At 45.4% G+C, this 17,509-nt stretch overlaps 1 protein-coding gene across 2 annotated transcripts in view; it reads right to left on the bottom strand.

Annotated features, from left to right (window-relative positions):
• Positions 1 to 5,586: 5,586 nt before the first annotated feature.
• Positions 5,587 to 17,509, bottom strand: part of LOC308105636 (rho GTPase-activating protein 20-like) — a 78,197-nt gene continuing 66,274 nt past the window's right edge. For both annotated transcript variants that reach the window (XM_080456490.1, XM_080456491.1), the window contains exons 14-17: positions 11,105 to 11,219; positions 8,662 to 9,784; positions 7,817 to 8,024; positions 5,587 to 7,546 (exon numbers count right to left, since the gene is read on the bottom strand). In XM_080456490.1, coding sequence (XP_080312616.1) covers positions 7,082 to 7,546; positions 7,817 to 8,024; positions 8,662 to 9,784; positions 11,105 to 11,219 — 1,911 coding nt within the window. In that variant the 3' untranslated portion in view covers positions 5,587 to 7,081. The remainder of the gene's footprint in view (positions 7,547 to 7,816; positions 8,025 to 8,661; positions 9,785 to 11,104; positions 11,220 to 17,509) is intronic.

Raw genomic sequence — 17,509 nt, 5'->3', positions numbered from 1 at the left:
ACACACACACACACACACACACACACACACACACACACACACACACACACACACACACACACACACACACACACACACACACACACACACACACACACACACACACACACAATAGGGACTCACACAGAATTCCCTCAGGTAGCTTCACCAGATAACCTCTGTGTAGTCATTAGAGGTGGATGTTCTGGGCATTTATGGCACAGGAACAACCTCAGCACAGTCCGTCTCCACTCTGAGAAAGAAAGAAAGAAACAAATATTAATTCAAGAGCCAGATACATACATATATTGTATCCTGTCACAACATACACAGCCTTTTATATGGAATCAAACTTTATTTATAGAGCACATTTAAAAACAACAGAAGCTGAGCAGAAGGGCCGTACAAGGTTGAGGCATCAACAGGCATCCATCGGCGCAGAGACAAATACTGTACTGTATGTGCGTAGTTAAAACACAATTAGAGGATGAAGTGAGATTAAAAGCCAAAGAGAATATGTGGGTTTTAACCCATTAAGACCGGGAAAGCATCCGTGTCATTTTAGATTTCTTTGGCTATTCAAAAATAGCAGATCTACAAGCTCATAGCGTGGCACTCGGTGCCGCGCTATGAGCTTGTATATCTGCTATTTTTGAATATATACATTTTTAAAGCAAACATTAAAAAATTGCAAAACATTCTGCCTGACAGCAATGATAAATACTATGTAAAAGTATTCATAGGACCCACACGCACACAGCGTCTTCAAGCTCCTGAATGGTCTGTTCCACAATACCTCGCTCTGCGAGGCATTGTGAGCTTGTAGATCAGCTATTTTCACAATGTTTCCCTTTTTTCTTACGCAATATTTGACAATTCGGTATTAAAGGACGACTAAAACGGTGTCATTTCTTTCTACTCAGTCTGTGTCTCATAGGAGGGCTGTGGACACTTCAGAAACCCCGTCTACCAATGACATCATCGTTAGGAAGTTTTTTTTTTCTTCTTCAATTTTTCATTTATTTTATTTTATTTGTATTAACGCGAGAACAATGGCTTCCATTATAGCATGCCAACTTTCCAGGAATAGAAAGCCTGTAGTTTCTATTAGCTTGGATTCCCCATCGATGATGTCACTGGTAGACGGTTTCTGAACTGTCCACAGCCCTCTACTGAGACACAGACTGAGAAGACAAAAATTGTGCCATATTATAATGAGCATTAGTGAGGAGAGGACCAATTATATGAAGACAGGTTGAAAATGGGTGAAGTCGTCCGGCTTTAAAAAGGTCTTAACTTTATAAATGTGCAGATACCCTGTGTGCAAGGTTGGCCGATAGGCTCAAGGTTCCAAGGTAGACAGGTCCACAAACACAGTTTGGGTATTTTAATTACCTCCAAAGCATTATATTAACAGTGCAAGCCAGAGACAAAATACAAAAATAAATAATAAGACTGGCCAGAAGCGAAGTTCCATGAATAGGAAACAGAAATGAACACTTGAAAGCTGAACAACATATCAGGAACTCAAGATACTGTTAACCCATTCAATCTGGGAACGCATCTCTCATTTTAGATGTCTTTGGCTATTCAAAAATAGCAGATATACAAGCTTATAGTGCGGCACCTATAGTGCCGCGCTATGAGCTTGTAGATCTGCTATTTTGGGGGAAGAAAAAAAAACGCGACAATGTGTGCAAATCTTTTAATATATATACATTTTTAACTCAAATCTTTGCTTGGACAAATGCATATCATTTTGGCTGGTCCTTGACATGAAAAAGTTTGAGAACCAGAACCACTGATATTATGGCAAGATACGTTTTTTCCCCCAAAAAAACCTGCTCGATTTAGAAGACATTTGTAGAATCCCCAGAAGCAAAGATTTGAGTTTAAAAAATTGCTTTAAAAAACAAATATTCAAAGATTTGCACAAATTTTCACGATAATAAAAAAAGAAACAGCAGATCTACAAGCTTGTATATCTGCTATTTTTTAATAGCCTAAAGTATAAAATAATGGTTATAGCAAAAAAATGACACGGTATGCGTTCCGGTAACAGGCTATGCCTTCCATGAAGGCCCTGGCAGCTCCATCTCCCCTGACATCGTCTCTGGCCTAAAGCCAACTCAACTATGGCTAACGAAGGCCTGTGAGTTATCTACACAATTACTCTTCAACATAAAGGAATTTCCAAACTGATTCCCCTATATTTCACAGGCCCAATTCATTCACAAATTATAAAAAGAGTAAGACAAAACATGATACAAATATGAACATGAACACCCCTCCTCCTCTACCGTGCTTGGCACCTTCCCAATCAACAGGATTACCCTACCAGCACTGCAGAGGAGAGACAGGTGACCCACAAATAATTCTACTTCCCCACAGTGTCAACAGCCTAAATAAACATATTTAAAACCCTTTTAGTCCAACAGTGTTTTATGTACAACAGTACACAGAGGAAACATACAACACAACTCAATTGGACTGTCACTTCCAATCCAGCTGGTGATGCCAATTAGTCATTCAGCTGTGTGGTGCATGCGTGTGCGTGTGTGTGTGGACAGCCCTGTGACACCCTGGGACTGTGTGTGTCACCAGCCTGATCTGGTGTCACATAGGACACCCAGGTATGTCCTATATGTGGACATAGGCTGAGTGCGTTCGCAAATTGCGCACTCGCCTATTAGTTTGTATAGACCCCTTAACAGACACAATCACCTTTGCGTCCAGTTTGATTGATTGATTGATGTAGTTTATTTAGTAAGACATGAGAATAGTACATGACAGTACAAATTCACAATACAAGGTCTACTAAACTGGAACTCTCATTAAGCACGCAGCTTGTTTAAGATGAGAACCCCATGCACACAAATCATGATGACATAAAGAGGCAGACAGATATACACATTACTATACAGAATGTCATACAATCAGCTTTCAGGTTACTGGTATGACGAGAGAAAAATATATATATATACAAAAGAAGAAAATGAAGGGGGGGGTAGGTTAAGACTTAGACAGGGGCCATTTTCGAATTGCAGCCTCCTGAAGGTGTATCTTTAGGGCAGTTTTGAAAGTGAGTAGGGTTTTACACTCCTTTACTCCTTTTGGTAGGGCATTCCACATTTTTGATGAATAGCATGAGAACGAGTTCATTCCCTTAGTTGAGCCAAATCTGGGTTGAACATGATTTGTGGAGCTGCCTCTGGTGTTATGATCATGGACTTCATTAACATTTTGGAAGTATTTTGACAAATACAGGGGGATCCATACATATAAAGGTCTCATTCGGCTCTGAAGCGTGTGTATCTCGGGCGCGCTTTCTGCTTCCGCAGGGCTGCCGTGTGCGTCACACACGCGGAAGTTCGGTAGGCCAATCAGAGGCAGGTGGGGGCGGGTCATTTTGTAACCCAGCTTTTAACCCTTTAAGATGCAGCAGCTGTGCGCGGCATCTAGTTAGTTGGAACTTGGCAAACTCCACACTCTATTTGTGAAATACAAATAAGAGACATGGTCCTTTTTCATATCAAGGTCCATTATTTATTCAGCATTTGACTCACGGAAGACCGTTTGATAAGCTTTAGCCTCTCACACCCAAAACTTAGAATATGTTATCGTTCGATAAGATGTTGTCAAAATAACAATTGTTTACGTTCTCTAATTGTGTACTTGTTTAGTAAGTAATGCAGATGTTTAACAATTTGACTCTTGAGAGTGTGAAATGTTATATTCAAGATTTAAAGATCTATAAGGGTCCATTTGGTTATCAACTCTCCATCATTTAGCTGGGTACCACCTGGAACCCCCTCAATGACCACTGGTGGTTCCCGGACCACTGGTTGAGAACCATTGCACTGACAAGTCCCGGAAAAGACGCACTGTGATTGGCCAGTAGTCAACGCACTGTGAGCGCTGTGATTGGCCAGTAGTCACTTTGAGTGACAGGTTCCCTGCGGAAGACGGAAGAGCCGCCGTGTATTGCGATACAAGTCGCCCCAATGAACTGCAGAGGCCAATGAGGTATCTAGGTTTCTAATATCTATGGGGGGATCCCAATGTTGTGGTGTATCTTGAAGACCAGGCCCATAGCAAGTTGCTGTACTCTGTCCTCAACCCTAAGCCATCCAATCCTAGCAAAATGAGCAGGGGTTAGATGGGTTTTGTGATTGAGGCCAAGAAGTAGACTAGCCTTACAAGTTTGTTTTGGGATGTTTGGAGCCTTGTTTTTAAGGCCTTGGAGGTGTTGTGATACCAGTCTCAATGTTAGTAAACAAATAATTGGTCTATTTATTTCCGAAAGCACGTATAGGCTACTACTGTATGTTGGTTTGTTTACTGTTGAGTGAGAAAACAATGTTGTACATTAAGCTAATCACCTGGGGACCCCCCAAAATAATTTGCGGACCGACCCCTAGTTTGGGAACCACTGCTTTAATTACAAGATACAGCAAACACATTTAACCACAACAGACAGACACTAACTTGTGTGTGTAAAGTGATTTACTATGCACAGTGGTGCAAAACATACTCAAATTCTTTACTTGAGTAAAAGTTCCAATACAACAATTTAGAAATACTTGTTACAAGTAAAAGTGTGGTATTAAAAATGTACTTGAGTAAAAGTACAAAAGTATTGGCATCAAAATATACTTAAAAGTACCAAAAGTAAAAGTACTTATTATGCAGAATGTCCCGTTTCACAGGATTTTAAATGTATAAAATGTATACAAATCTTTTGAAAATAGCAGATCTACAAGCTCACAGAACTTGTAGATCTGCTACTTTCAAAAGATTTGCATACATTTGAAAACTTGAAATGGGACATTCTGCATATTGAGTACTTTTGATACTTTAAGTGCATGTTATACTTTTGTACTTTTACTGAAGTACATTTACAGCCAGCACGGCGGCCAGTTAATTCTGTGATTCTCTGCTCACCAATGTCAGTAGATGTCCCTCCAACGTCCAAACACCTCCATTTAATATCATAATTTCCAGGTGATAACATGCTATCTAAATTGCAATTGTCAACCATTTCTTTGTATTTCCTGTTTTCAACCTGAAACCAGTGTTGCCAGTTACATGCGAGAGAGAAACAAGCAACAAGGTCTATGAATACATGTCCAAATGCATCACTTACCAAGCAGACTTGGCAACACTGCCAAACCAGTGTTGCCAGGTATGCGAAAGAAACAAGCAACCAGGCAGACTTGGCAACACGGCGAAACTCCGCAAACAGTGATATTCGGACCAAACCCCACGGGGGAACCCGGCAACCCCCCCTGGTTGGGATCGGGAGGGGGAGGGGGAGGAGGGGAGGAGGGGAGGAGGGGAGGAGGGGAGGAGGGGGGTGCAAACGCTACCTCGTGCTACGTGAGCCAGGCACCACTGGGTGGAAGATATGAAACGTCCTAAAAAAATTACAAAAAATATAGACAGACACCAAGGAAGATAAAATGTATGAATTCAGTTCAATTCCCGAAGGCCGTCTGAAATGAACCCCCATGAAAACAATACAAAATACTACAAAAAGGAACTGAGTTTTCTCACCGCTGATCGAATAAACACAATTGCAACAGAGTTGTACTTTCACAAGAGCAACATTTATTATAATCAATGATATTTTGTTTTTCATAAGCATTGGACATCAGATATACACAATAATATACAAATGGTGTGCTCCGTAGCAAATATACTTTATGTAGAGACAGCAGCAACAGAATTGGCATGTATAAAAATACACATTTGATTTTCTCGTACAACACAGTATACCAAATAACGTGATCATATATTTATTTTATATCTATATATAATCATAAATATGTAGAACTATACACGTTGAACGCAATTCACTGTAAAGGAGAGAATAATAATAATAATAATATTAATAATAATACAAATAGGCCTTAAGTATTTTTATGAGACATTTCAAACAATGTTGGCAGCACTGGGATTAAACGTAATCATAATTATAGACAAAATACACAATAAGAGCCAGACATATGGTATGTTTCCAATGGTGCTTAACTTGCGGGCACACACACACACACACACACACACACACACACACACACACACACACACACACACACACACACACACACACACACACACACACACACACACACACACACACACACGTTGGTATTACTATAATTGTATCAAAATTTTAGGACAGCAATTTTGTGAATGCCTTTTTTTCTGCTATTTTTTGTTTAACCCTAACCATTAAAGCCTGAGTTATATTTGTGTCGCACACAGAAAATAGCCGATCTACAAGCTCACAACGAGGTGCATTGTGAGCTTGTAGATCAGCCAATTGTCAACACAGGGTCTGTTTCTCTAGGATCTCTAGGACAATTTGTCCTCACAAGTATTGTAATACAAGTATACATGCACACCCACACACACGTCTGTCTTTCTCTCTCTCTCTCTCTCTCTTCGGCCCTGTTTTCGTCTCCCAAGTCACAGAGAATAACATAAAGCAGATCTTGTCCTCACATCCAAATGGTCACAGAGGACAAAGACATGAACAAATCCTAGTAATCAATAAATACCCAGCCTGTTAATTAACCTCCATTAAACACACACACACACACACACACACACACACACACACACACACACACACACACACACACACACACACACACACACACACACACACACACACACACACACACACACACACACACACACACACACACACACTACACTCTCAGATAACACTTACATAAAAGATACAGTTTGGTTTTGAAACGGGTACAAATGACATAAAATGTACTCTCTAAAAACACATCACTGGTCACAAAGTACCAACCACTGTTCGAATTGGTTTCTCCCAGTTTACAAAGGAAGAAAGAAAAAAAGAAAAAGAAAACGGTACAATGTTATTCCTTTAAAAAAAAAAAAGTGGGAAGTGGCCATTTACACACCACATAGTAAAATATGCGTGTTAACAGGATTTTACTGTGCAACCAACAAGATGGCGCAGAGAAAGCGTGATAATCCATAGAAACAACAATGGAGGACCTTGACGTGGGAAGAAAACGGGAATAAAAAACAAGTCTCTGGCAACGCAACAAAGTTTCCTTATTTACACGTACGACTCCTCTGCGAAAAACAGCTGGTCAAAGTCATCCACCCGCGGGTCGCTGCAGCGCCGGCTCTGCCACTCCCGCTTGCCCTGAACCAGCGCCAGCGCCACCTCCTGGCTCCTCCGCAGGCAGGCGTCGGTGTCCGCCTGGCCCTGCGAGGAAAAGTAGTCCCTGACCGCGCGCGTGGCGCCGGGGGACAGGCAGAAGCGCGCCTCGGCGGAGGAGGACGACGAGGACGAGGCGTGGTTGGGCTCCACGTCCGACACGCGGAGGCCGCCGTCTTGGGGCCGGCCGTGAGCGCTGCTGAGGGCTTTGTGGCTGCGGTGGGGGCGGTGCCTGTCCAGGGTGTGGCTCGGGGGGTAGGGCTGGGGCTTCACAGTGAGGAGCTGCTCGGAGGCGCGCCGCAGTAGAGTGAGGGTCCTCCTGCCCGGGTGGTCCTCCTCCTCCTCCTGCTCCGTGTGGGGCTGTAAACCATCATGACAATTTAGTTGGCGATTAGTTGTCGCAATTCTTCACAAATGCCTTCTAAATCAGTAGTTCTGAAACTTTTTCGTGCCAAGGACCCCCAAATTGATATATATTTGGCCGCGGACAAAACATGGCCATGCATGTAATAATTTAAATATGAGGTTGTATAACGTGTCATTTTCAACAGATTAATTTACACGGAGGAGTGGAAACTTATAACTGCTATCATCTCGGGGCTTATTTTGTAACAATGGTAACAGGCCTACCAGGGGGTGGGACGTGGACCTCTGCAGCACCAGCGTGGTGGTGTTCTGACCGTAGAACACGCCCTGCGGGGGCTGCGCCCCGGACGGCTTCTGCGCGACATCACTTCCTGCGGGAGTCTTTGGCGAGGCCGGTACGGCGGGTCCGTGGGCGCAGGCCTGGTCGTGCAGCTGCCGCAGCTCGCTGACGGTCAGGGGTTTCTCCTCGCCCCTGTAGATATAGGGGAAAGTCACAAAATTTAAGTTGATGTCGTACAAATGATTGAGATGAGTTTCAATCAATTTCAATCAATTTAACGTATACAGTAAATCAAAATTCCTGTATACCTTTTAGGCTTTGTAAACAAAAATATTAATTATTATCATTAATATTAGATATTAAATTAATATAACGTCTCTGTCGGGTGGAAACCTCATTATGTCCAAAAATGTTACCTCTCAGGATTCAAATTCAAAAACATCAAAAGTAGCAGATCTGCAAGCTCAAAATTCTTGCCGTGTTTCGAGCTTGCAGATCTGCTACTTTTGATGACAATTAGGGTGTTGATTTACGAAAAAACACAAAAAGTCAGAATATGGAGATAAGAGGTTTCTGCCCCACAGCAACCATAAATGACTGATAATGACCGGTAGCAATAATGAAAATAAGTAATGTACGATGGCAATTTTTAAAAATGTTAAGCTTTCAAACATTAAAAAAAATACTGGATATAGCCGAATTACTAAATAAAAAGTGTTCAACAGATGAATTTATACCGATGAATGGAAACAATTCTGACGATCGAATTGCGATGGTCTCAAATGATTGCGATCAGTCGATTATGTTTCAATAACTGTTACAGGCCTACCTGTAGAAGGGCGAGCGAGCGCGCTGCAGCTGGAGAAGTGCTTGTTGGTAGGATGGAGGGCTGCTGGACCGCCGCTGGTTGCTCCTGTCCGCCCCCACCGCCGTTTCCGGAGCCCCCACAGCGGTGGGCCGAACCCCGCTGAGCACCACGCCCACGTCCTCTTCCAAGTGTCCGTTATCGGGCTGCCGCAGCGACAAGCGGCGGTCACTCTTGAGCCAGGTGTTGGGATGGCGACCGTGGGACCCCCGCGCTCCCTGCTGGCTGGCCGGGTGGTGCCAGTCCGGAACGCCGTCTCGCTGCGGCGGGGAGCCCCTGGGGGACATCTGGGGCCGCCCCCCGGGAGGAGAGAGAGGCGAGACGGGCGAGAGAGGGGCGGGCTCGGTCAACGGAAAGCCGCCGTGTGTGGCGTAGTCGGTTGAGTACTGAGAGAAGGCGGAGTCTAGGGAGCTGAGGGAGGAGCCTGTGGGCGAGGTCGCCGGCGATGACAGGCTGCTGCAGCTGGCGTCCAGTCGCAGCGGGGGCGGTGGGGCGTGCTTGGCCTTCCTGCGGCCGCCTCCGCTCTGGGCTTTGGTGCCTCCCTTGTCGCCTCTGACTCCTCCTCCTCCTCCTCCTGCCCCGCCCCCGTCCATCATCTGCAGCCCGCTCAGCCCCTGCTCCAGGAAGGCCTCGTCTTCGTCGTCGTCCTCAACTTCCATGGCGGCGTCGTAGCTTGCCTTCCTCGAGGAGGTCAGGCGGTGCTTTTCCGCGGTCTCAAGCCCGGCCGTCCTCAGCGGTGGCGTTTTGGCGAGGCTCAGGGCGGGCTCCGAGCTCCTCCTCAGCCTCCGGGGGCCCTGCGTCTGCCCGTTGCACGGCCGCTGGCGGACCGTGGGGGTGAACTTCCTGGCTCTGGCCAGCGGGGGCAGCAGAACCCCCCCGGCCTCCGTGTCAGGGTCGGCGTCGCAGTCGCTCAGGGTGATGACCGAGTCGCGGCTGAGGCTGTCCGGCTTGTCCTTGTCGCGCAGCGCGGCCCCCACCACCAGGGGCGGCTGCTGCTGCGGCTCCTGGTACGGAGACTCTGGCTCGTCGTTGAGCTCGTTCTCCAGGCTGTCGTAAGACGAGTCGTTCATCTGGAAGGACGACACGTCTGGCCAAACGGAAGGAGGAAAAGAAGAAAAACGAGGGACAGTGTTATTATCATGAGATAGTCCAGCGTAATCACCACTGGTTCAAAGTGCACTAGAACTTTCCTATTATACACTAATGAGCGTTGTGCATGGTACATGCGCAGAGACAGTTGAGTCAGCAAACTCCAATCTATAGTTTGGCTATATGACTGCAGAGTGAAGCCAAATGAATGAAGCAAAGCCTCAGTTCATTGATTGAGACTACAGGACACAAAGCACAAGGTGTAGCCCTGCAACATGGTCCCTGGGTTCCGGGGACTATTTATAGAGTGGAAGACGGCTGTCTGGGCTCATGAATGAATGTGAGATTCACTGCTGTGTTAGCAAGGGGCTACCTACCGCTAATCACTGACATTCAGTCAAGGTCAATCTAGTGACCCCAATTATCAGACAAGCCCTAAGTCAAGCACGTACAGACACAAAAACACCTTTCTATATCAGAATCATACACGCACCCGCACACACACACACACACACACACACACACACACACACACACACACACACACACACACACACACACACACACACACACACACACACACACTAGATACATACCTGATACACATGCATGTGCTACATACCCTTGTAAAAGCATTCATTCAACATGTATAAATGTGAATGCACAGCAAACACACACACACACACACACACACACACACAGTCATATTATAACAAATATGCATGCACAGAGTGCACGCACGCACGCACACACACGCGCGCGCGCGCACACACACACACACACACACACACACACACACACACACACACACACACACACACACACACACACACACACACACACACACACACACACACACACACACACAGCTTGCTAGTCAGTCTCAATAGGCCTTGTGACAATGACACAAGGTTGTACCACACAGAAACACTCTTTCCTCTCAGACCAACACAAACTCTGCGGTAACACAAGGAGCAGTTGTTCAGCTAGTGCCTGTGTACACACACACACACACACACACACACACACACACACACACACACACACACACACACACACACACACACACACACAACCCCCTAACCTGGATTAGGACCCATGACTAATTAGACTTTAGGGTTAGGCTGTTTCAGTTCTGCTTCATTTGAGCCTCCCGTGGTTAATGTAAAAATAAAATAAAGTCCCTATCACACAAAGATTTGGCGGCCCCCCTGCAGTATCTCTGAGGACCATCTCGGTGTCCCCGGAACCCCTGTTGAAGACCCCTGGTCTACTATAATAGTCCAGTCCGGTATTAGCAGTTAGAACCAGTTCTTACCAGATCCATGGTCAGAGCTGCTGCTTTTCTGACTGAAGGCTCCAAACAGGGATGTCACGTCGTCCCCCAGAACCCCCACACAGTTCTCTATGAGCGTCCGGACCAGCTCACACACCTGGAGAGAGAGAGACACAGAGAGAGGGGTAGAAAGAGAGAGAGAGACACAGAGAGAGGGGGGAGAAAGAGAGAGAGAGAGAGAGAGAGAGAGAGAGAGAGAGAGAGGGTGGGGGGGGGGTGGTAGAGAGAGAAAAAGATAGAGAAACATTCTGTTAAGAAACTTTCATTCATACTGTACATTGGGGGGGGGGGCTGTTTTTCCATTGTGGTCCATTGTACTCAATTCATCACTAATACATACGTAATACATACAATACAATATGCTACATATCGGTAAAAGTAGCATTAAAAGGTATATGGATGATGAGGCAGAGGATGCTACTACCAAGGTGTTCAAGGAACTATATGTCCAATTGTATTTTAAGTTAACCCATTAAAACCTTAGATTTTCACTATATATAATAGCAACATTTCAGTTTTATAAGGATTTAGAACAGTGGTTTATAGAACAGTAGTTCTCAAGAATGGCAGATATACAAGCTCACAGCGACCTTTTTTTAACACAAATCTTCTCTTCAGGGGGTCCCTGGCAGAAAGCATTTTCAGATGGGGGTCCATGGCCAAATACATAATCATTTTGGGGGGTACTTTGGCACGAAAACGTTTGAGAACTACTGATCTAGAAGGCATTTGTAGAATCGGCCTCATAGGTCTTAATGGGTTAATAAGGTCTGCATGTATTCTCTACTATCAGTGCTCTGTCAGCCACTATGGAACTCTGTCCTTCCAGCCACACAAAGGCATCGTGACAGCCTAGGCACACTACCACACGTGCACGTTCACAAGGGCCTGCAGTGTTCCCCAGACATCAACACGCTACACGTGCACGTTCACACACACACACACGGTACGGTGCGTTCAGATACTGTAGCTCTGCAGCATTTGCCAGACATCAACAGAGCCTCCAGCCCCGCCCACTCCTCCCACACCGGTCCTGGACAATGTCCTGATAACATAATCAGTGACATCACCGTCCTCCAGGAATCACCCAACATCAGCTCTTTCAAACACGTGAGCTCTATAGCAGTGGTTCTCAAACTTTTTCATGTCAAGGACCGCCAAAATGATATGTGTTTGGCTGCGGACCCCCATCGCAAAATATTTTGTTCCAGGGACCCCCAGAAGCAAAGATTTGAGTTGAACAAAAATATGCATATTCAAAGATTTGCACAAATCTTTCCAAAATAGCAGATCTACGAGCTTGTAGATCTGCTATTTTTGAATAGTCAAAGTATAAAATATGGTTAAAAGTGGTTGAAATGATTGTGACGCTGTATAAACAAATTTTGCTGGGGACGCCCTGGTAACCCCCCGAGGACCCCTGGGGGTCTCCGGGTCCCTATTCTGGCGCGAACATCCAGCAAAAATAGCCAATTTACAAGCTCATCACGCGGTGCGTCGGCTTGTAAATCGTCAATCTTCGGCAAAGACATTTGGTATAGAGGACAATTAGTATAGAGCCCTTGGGGACCCCCGGTCAACTAAGTATATAGGATTTAAGTTGTTAAACACTCAAATGCTCCTGTCCTGACCCCGTCACGCATTCTAGACCAAGCCGACAACTGTTTCTTTTTTTTATGTATTGTAATGTCACACAATACGCCAGACGCTGTCTTCGGAGCAAGGCATTGGGCCCAGACAGACCGGGCTATACCGCCTGGACTGCACTGTTTACACCACCAGATGCAGCAGCATTTTGCCAAACATAGACGACAAGCCCCCCCCCCCCCCCCCCGGTGACACAGATGTTCCACACACATACAGTCAACTTCTTTTTTAAATTAGGCCACTCTGGGGCCCACCAAGCGACTTGAGAGAGTTTCTAGAAGAATCCTGGCCTCCTCATAGCTGTAAAGTGTGTCCAGGATGGAGGCGGCTGTGTTTATAAATGTGTTGTTTTGGATGTCGCTGGCGGTGTACAGTGACGTGATGGAAAATATGGAAGACACAAACATAGTGTGGAACCAGATGTTGATTCTGTATGTGTCTGTGTCTGTGTCTGTGTGTGTGTGTGTGTGTGTGTGTGTGTGTGTGTGTGTGTGTGTGTGTGTGTGTGTGTGTGTGTGTGTGTGTGTTCCAGAGGTGTTTGTGTTTACAATTCTGTGTGTGTGTGTGTGTGTGTGTGTGTGTGTGTGTGTGTGTGTGTGTGTGTGTGTGTGTGTGTGTGTGTGTGTGTGTGTGTGTGTGTGTGTGTGTGTGTGTGTGTGTGTGTGTGTGTGTGTGTGTGTTTACAATTCCATGTTTGTGTGTGTGTTTACAATTCCCTGTTCTTATGCATGAGATGTCCAACTAGAGTGTGTATGTGTTTGAAATTCCTTGTGCATGTGTGTGTGTAGTGTTTCTTGTCTGAAGTATTCAGTTTGTGTGAGAGATAAACCAAGAGCACTTGTGCTCACAGTCTCTCTCACACACGCACGCACACACACACACACACACACACACACACACACACACACACACACACACACACACACACACACACACACACACACACACACACACACACACACACACACACACACACACACACACACACACACACACACACACACACGTAGGCTATGTAGTGCAGCAGTGTCTGCTACTTGCGCGTCAACATTCATTACATCAGTGACTCAGTATTCAGAGGGCTGGAGGGACTGAATGCACCAGTGTGTTTCTTTGAAAGTAAGGATAACTTAGTGTAAAGCTAACGTTAAGTTGACATAAAGCTGAAGTTAAAGGTAGGGTAAGCGATATGTTTTGGTAAAAACGAAAAGTTTTTTTTGTTAAAATGTTAAAGCTCAATATTCACAGCTATAGAGTGTTTGTTCAGTGACACTGTCTCAGTCTCTCCAGCTCTTTAATAGACAGAAAATACATTTTCAGGTGGGTTGCCAATCAGGAGAGAGTACCCATTTATCAGCTTCAATTTTATAGTGTTCCAATGCCAATTTTGTCTGCTTCTGTCTTTGTGTCGTCACTTACAATTTCACTTGTTTACTCTACATTCTGTTACACTGTGTGAGTTCTGATTGGATAAAATTGGTATCCCGACCTATTGCTACACTATAGTGTTGTCAGTCAACGTGAGGAGGAGAGTTAAGTGGTTTGTCCTTCTATCCTGCCTGCAGTGTTATGGAAAGACAAACATGTTGGAACACAAACGGATGGTGTATCTGGGTCAAGGGGATTGTGTGTGTGTGTGTGTGTGTGTGTGTGTGTGTGTGTGTGTGTGTGTGTGTGTGTGTGTGTGTGTGTGTGTGTGTGTGTGTGTGTGTGTGTGTGTGTGTGTGTGTGTGTGTGTGTGTGTGCGCGTGTGCGTGCGTGCGTGCGTGCGTGCGTGCGTGCGTGCGTGCGTGCGTGCGTGCGTGCGTGCGTGCGTGCGTGCGTGCGTGCGCGCGCAGCGCACGTGTGGCAACGTCTTCCTTCGACGGCTTGTTTTTCTCCGTTCTGTATTCCTCTCTCTCCTTCCTGTTTCACACTTTCGCTTGACCCTTTCACCCACCCCCCCCCTTCTCTTCCTCTTTGTATTCCTACTTTCCCCCCTTTAGGCCCCCATCCACCTTCTGTTCTTTCATGTACACTCTCCAAGAATCCTTCATTCATCTCTTCAGTGGCTGACAGTCACTCAGAGGAGAGGCTATACCTGCATGCTTTGGGCCTGTGGGCGACGTGTGCAGGACCTGCTGTACTGTAAGCCCCCTGGACAGATAACATCATTATGCACGCGCTGTGAGGCTCTCATTCACGTGACATCCAGTGTTGACATGTCCGCTTGTTAGAAGCGACCCAGGTCTTGTTTTTCTGTAAAGTCGCTTGTAAATACTGGTTGCTGTGTAGTTGCTTATTTGGGCTTGTTCCTTGAATGTTGTTTAAACCAGTGGTTCTCAAACATTTCCATGTCAAGGCCCAAACTAATATCTATTTGTCTACGGACTGATATTTTTGAATAGCCAAAGTATAAAATAATGGTTAAAGTGGTTGAAATGATTGTGACGCTATTTCCTGGAATTGCGTCACAATTGGGCAACAGTGATATCATACAGCTTGAACAATGCCTTCACATCAACCAATGATGAGCTAAGATGCTAAAATTAGCTTTGTGTGGCAATGTTGCTGAGCTGTGATTGCCGTAGCAGCGTCGGGTTTCATGCTGACCATTAATTCAGGAATCAGTTCAATTTAATTTAATCTTTGACCTTTATAATCCAGAGATAATAAAGGTATTTTATAAATCTGTGAATTATTATGCTGTGATGCTGATTGATCTAACAATCGAAGCTTACACAGTTACTGGGTTGCATTAATATGAAAAAGAAAATAGACTCATTTTGAAAGGGAAAAACACTAAATAAAAAGCTACTGTGTGTTTGCTGAATGACTTTCTCTCTCTCTCTCTCTCACTCTCTCATGAAAACACAAACTACAGAGGCTGTATTTACCCTCAGACTATGTTTGGCCACAAACTATCTAAATTATACACCGGACGAGGAGGAAGTGATGGGAAAACCAACGAGCCGACGGAAGCAGAGGAAGACTGAGGGTTTCACGTGTCACAGAGGAGGACTCCAGACGAGCCGACGTCGTGTTACGGGGGCCCACGCAAGTTTAGCTTGGCCCCCGGAGCCTGACCGCGAGCTTGGGGAATGTCAAAATCTCACTCTTTTTTTTTTCAGAAAAAGGGTCCGACTGGCCCCCCTGCGCACACACACACACACACACACACACACACACACACACACACACACACACGCGTGTGCGTGTGCGTGCGTGCGTGAGTGAGGGGAGGGTGTTATGTTGAGCGGGGTAAGGGGAGTATTTGGTATTTGCAAAAGAGATATTTAAGCACTTGTGGGTGTAAAGGTATTTGTGGTGGGGTGTGTGTGTGTGTGTGTGTGTGTGTGTGTGTGTGTGTGTGTGTGTGTGTGTGTGTGTGTGTGTGTGTGTGTGTGTGTGTGTGTGTGTGTGTGTGTGTGTGTGTACGTCTATAGGCAGGCATGAATGTGTGTGTGTGTGTGTGTGCGTGTGTGTGTGTGTGTGTGTGTGTGTGTGTGTGTGTGTGTGTGTGTGTGTGTGTGTGTGTGTGTGTGTGTGTGCTGTGTGCTGTGTGTTGTGTGTGTGTGTGTGTGTGTGTGTGTGTGTGTGTGGGGGGGGGGGGGGGGTTAGGAGCACAGTTTTCAGCAAAAACGCACAACTCACCCTCAGGATTCTGTAGGAAATGCCTTGGATATTTTCTCACTGAACCTCAATCGCCTCAAGCACACACGCGTGCACACACAGACAAACACCACCCACACAGCGCATATATGGGATTCGATAACTTAGTGTCCAAATCGACCACAATTCAAACTCCATTGTGTGTTTAGCGAATGTGTGACTCCATGATTGGCTGTGAATGGTTTAAGGTCTGCCGCTATGGGCTCTGAATAGAGTGGTTAGTGGGGAGATGCACCATTTCAGGTTAGCCTGGTTGGACGATTGTGTTTGTTTGTGTGTGTGTGTGTGTGTGTGTGTGTGTGTGTGTGTGTGTGTGTGTGTGTGTGTGTGTGTGTGTGTGTGGGAGAGAGAGAACGGAAGAAAGAGGGGAGAGTGGTATAACAAACAGTGAGTGATTCCTCCTCGACGCAACGCAAAACGTTTTGGCCTCACTGAGCCAGCTCTGCGTTCAAACATAATGTGCATTTCAAAGCAATTTGAGTGTCAACAGCCATGCCAAGGCTCCAGGACTCCAGTCACCATGAACACTTCAAGTCATGTCTTCATTAAGACGACTGAATGCACTGGTTAGCTTGCTCTGAAAATGCACACAGCCCATTAAAACAATGGTTCTCTAAGTGGGGTCCGGTGACCCCCAGGGGTCCTTAGGGGGTTCCAGGGGGTCCCCAGCAAAATTAGCTAATAATAAACCCTATAATAAACACTGGCTATTTAAACAAACAAACAAAAAAGCTGAACAAATATGATAATATTTTTGAAACATTTTAACAACACAAATCTTGTATCCCTGGCACAAAATCTATTCAGATGGAGGTCCTTGACATGAAAAGGTTTGATAGCTATTGCTTCAAATGAGCAATTTACCCCCATTTTCCCTATCAATTACTCACCCCATGAAGCCTTAAATTCATGGAGCATCTGTTTGTTTTTGTTGCATGAACGCGACAAAAAAAAAAAAAACGCCGCGGATTCAAGGCTTCATGGGACGAGAAACTGACAGAAAAGAGGTCATTTTGAGGGTGAAGTGCTCCTTTATAGCACTTAAACCCTATATACTTAGTTGACCGGAGTCCCCGAGGGCTCTATAGA

Source organism: Gymnoscopelus braueri (assembly GCF_963280865.1).
Source record: "Gymnoscopelus braueri genome assembly, chromosome: 18".
Classification (NCBI taxonomy): domain Eukaryota; kingdom Metazoa; phylum Chordata; class Actinopteri; order Myctophiformes; family Myctophidae; genus Gymnoscopelus; species Gymnoscopelus braueri.
The sequence above is the reverse complement of the archived record's forward strand: the minus strand, read 5'-3'. Positions and strand labels throughout refer to the sequence as shown.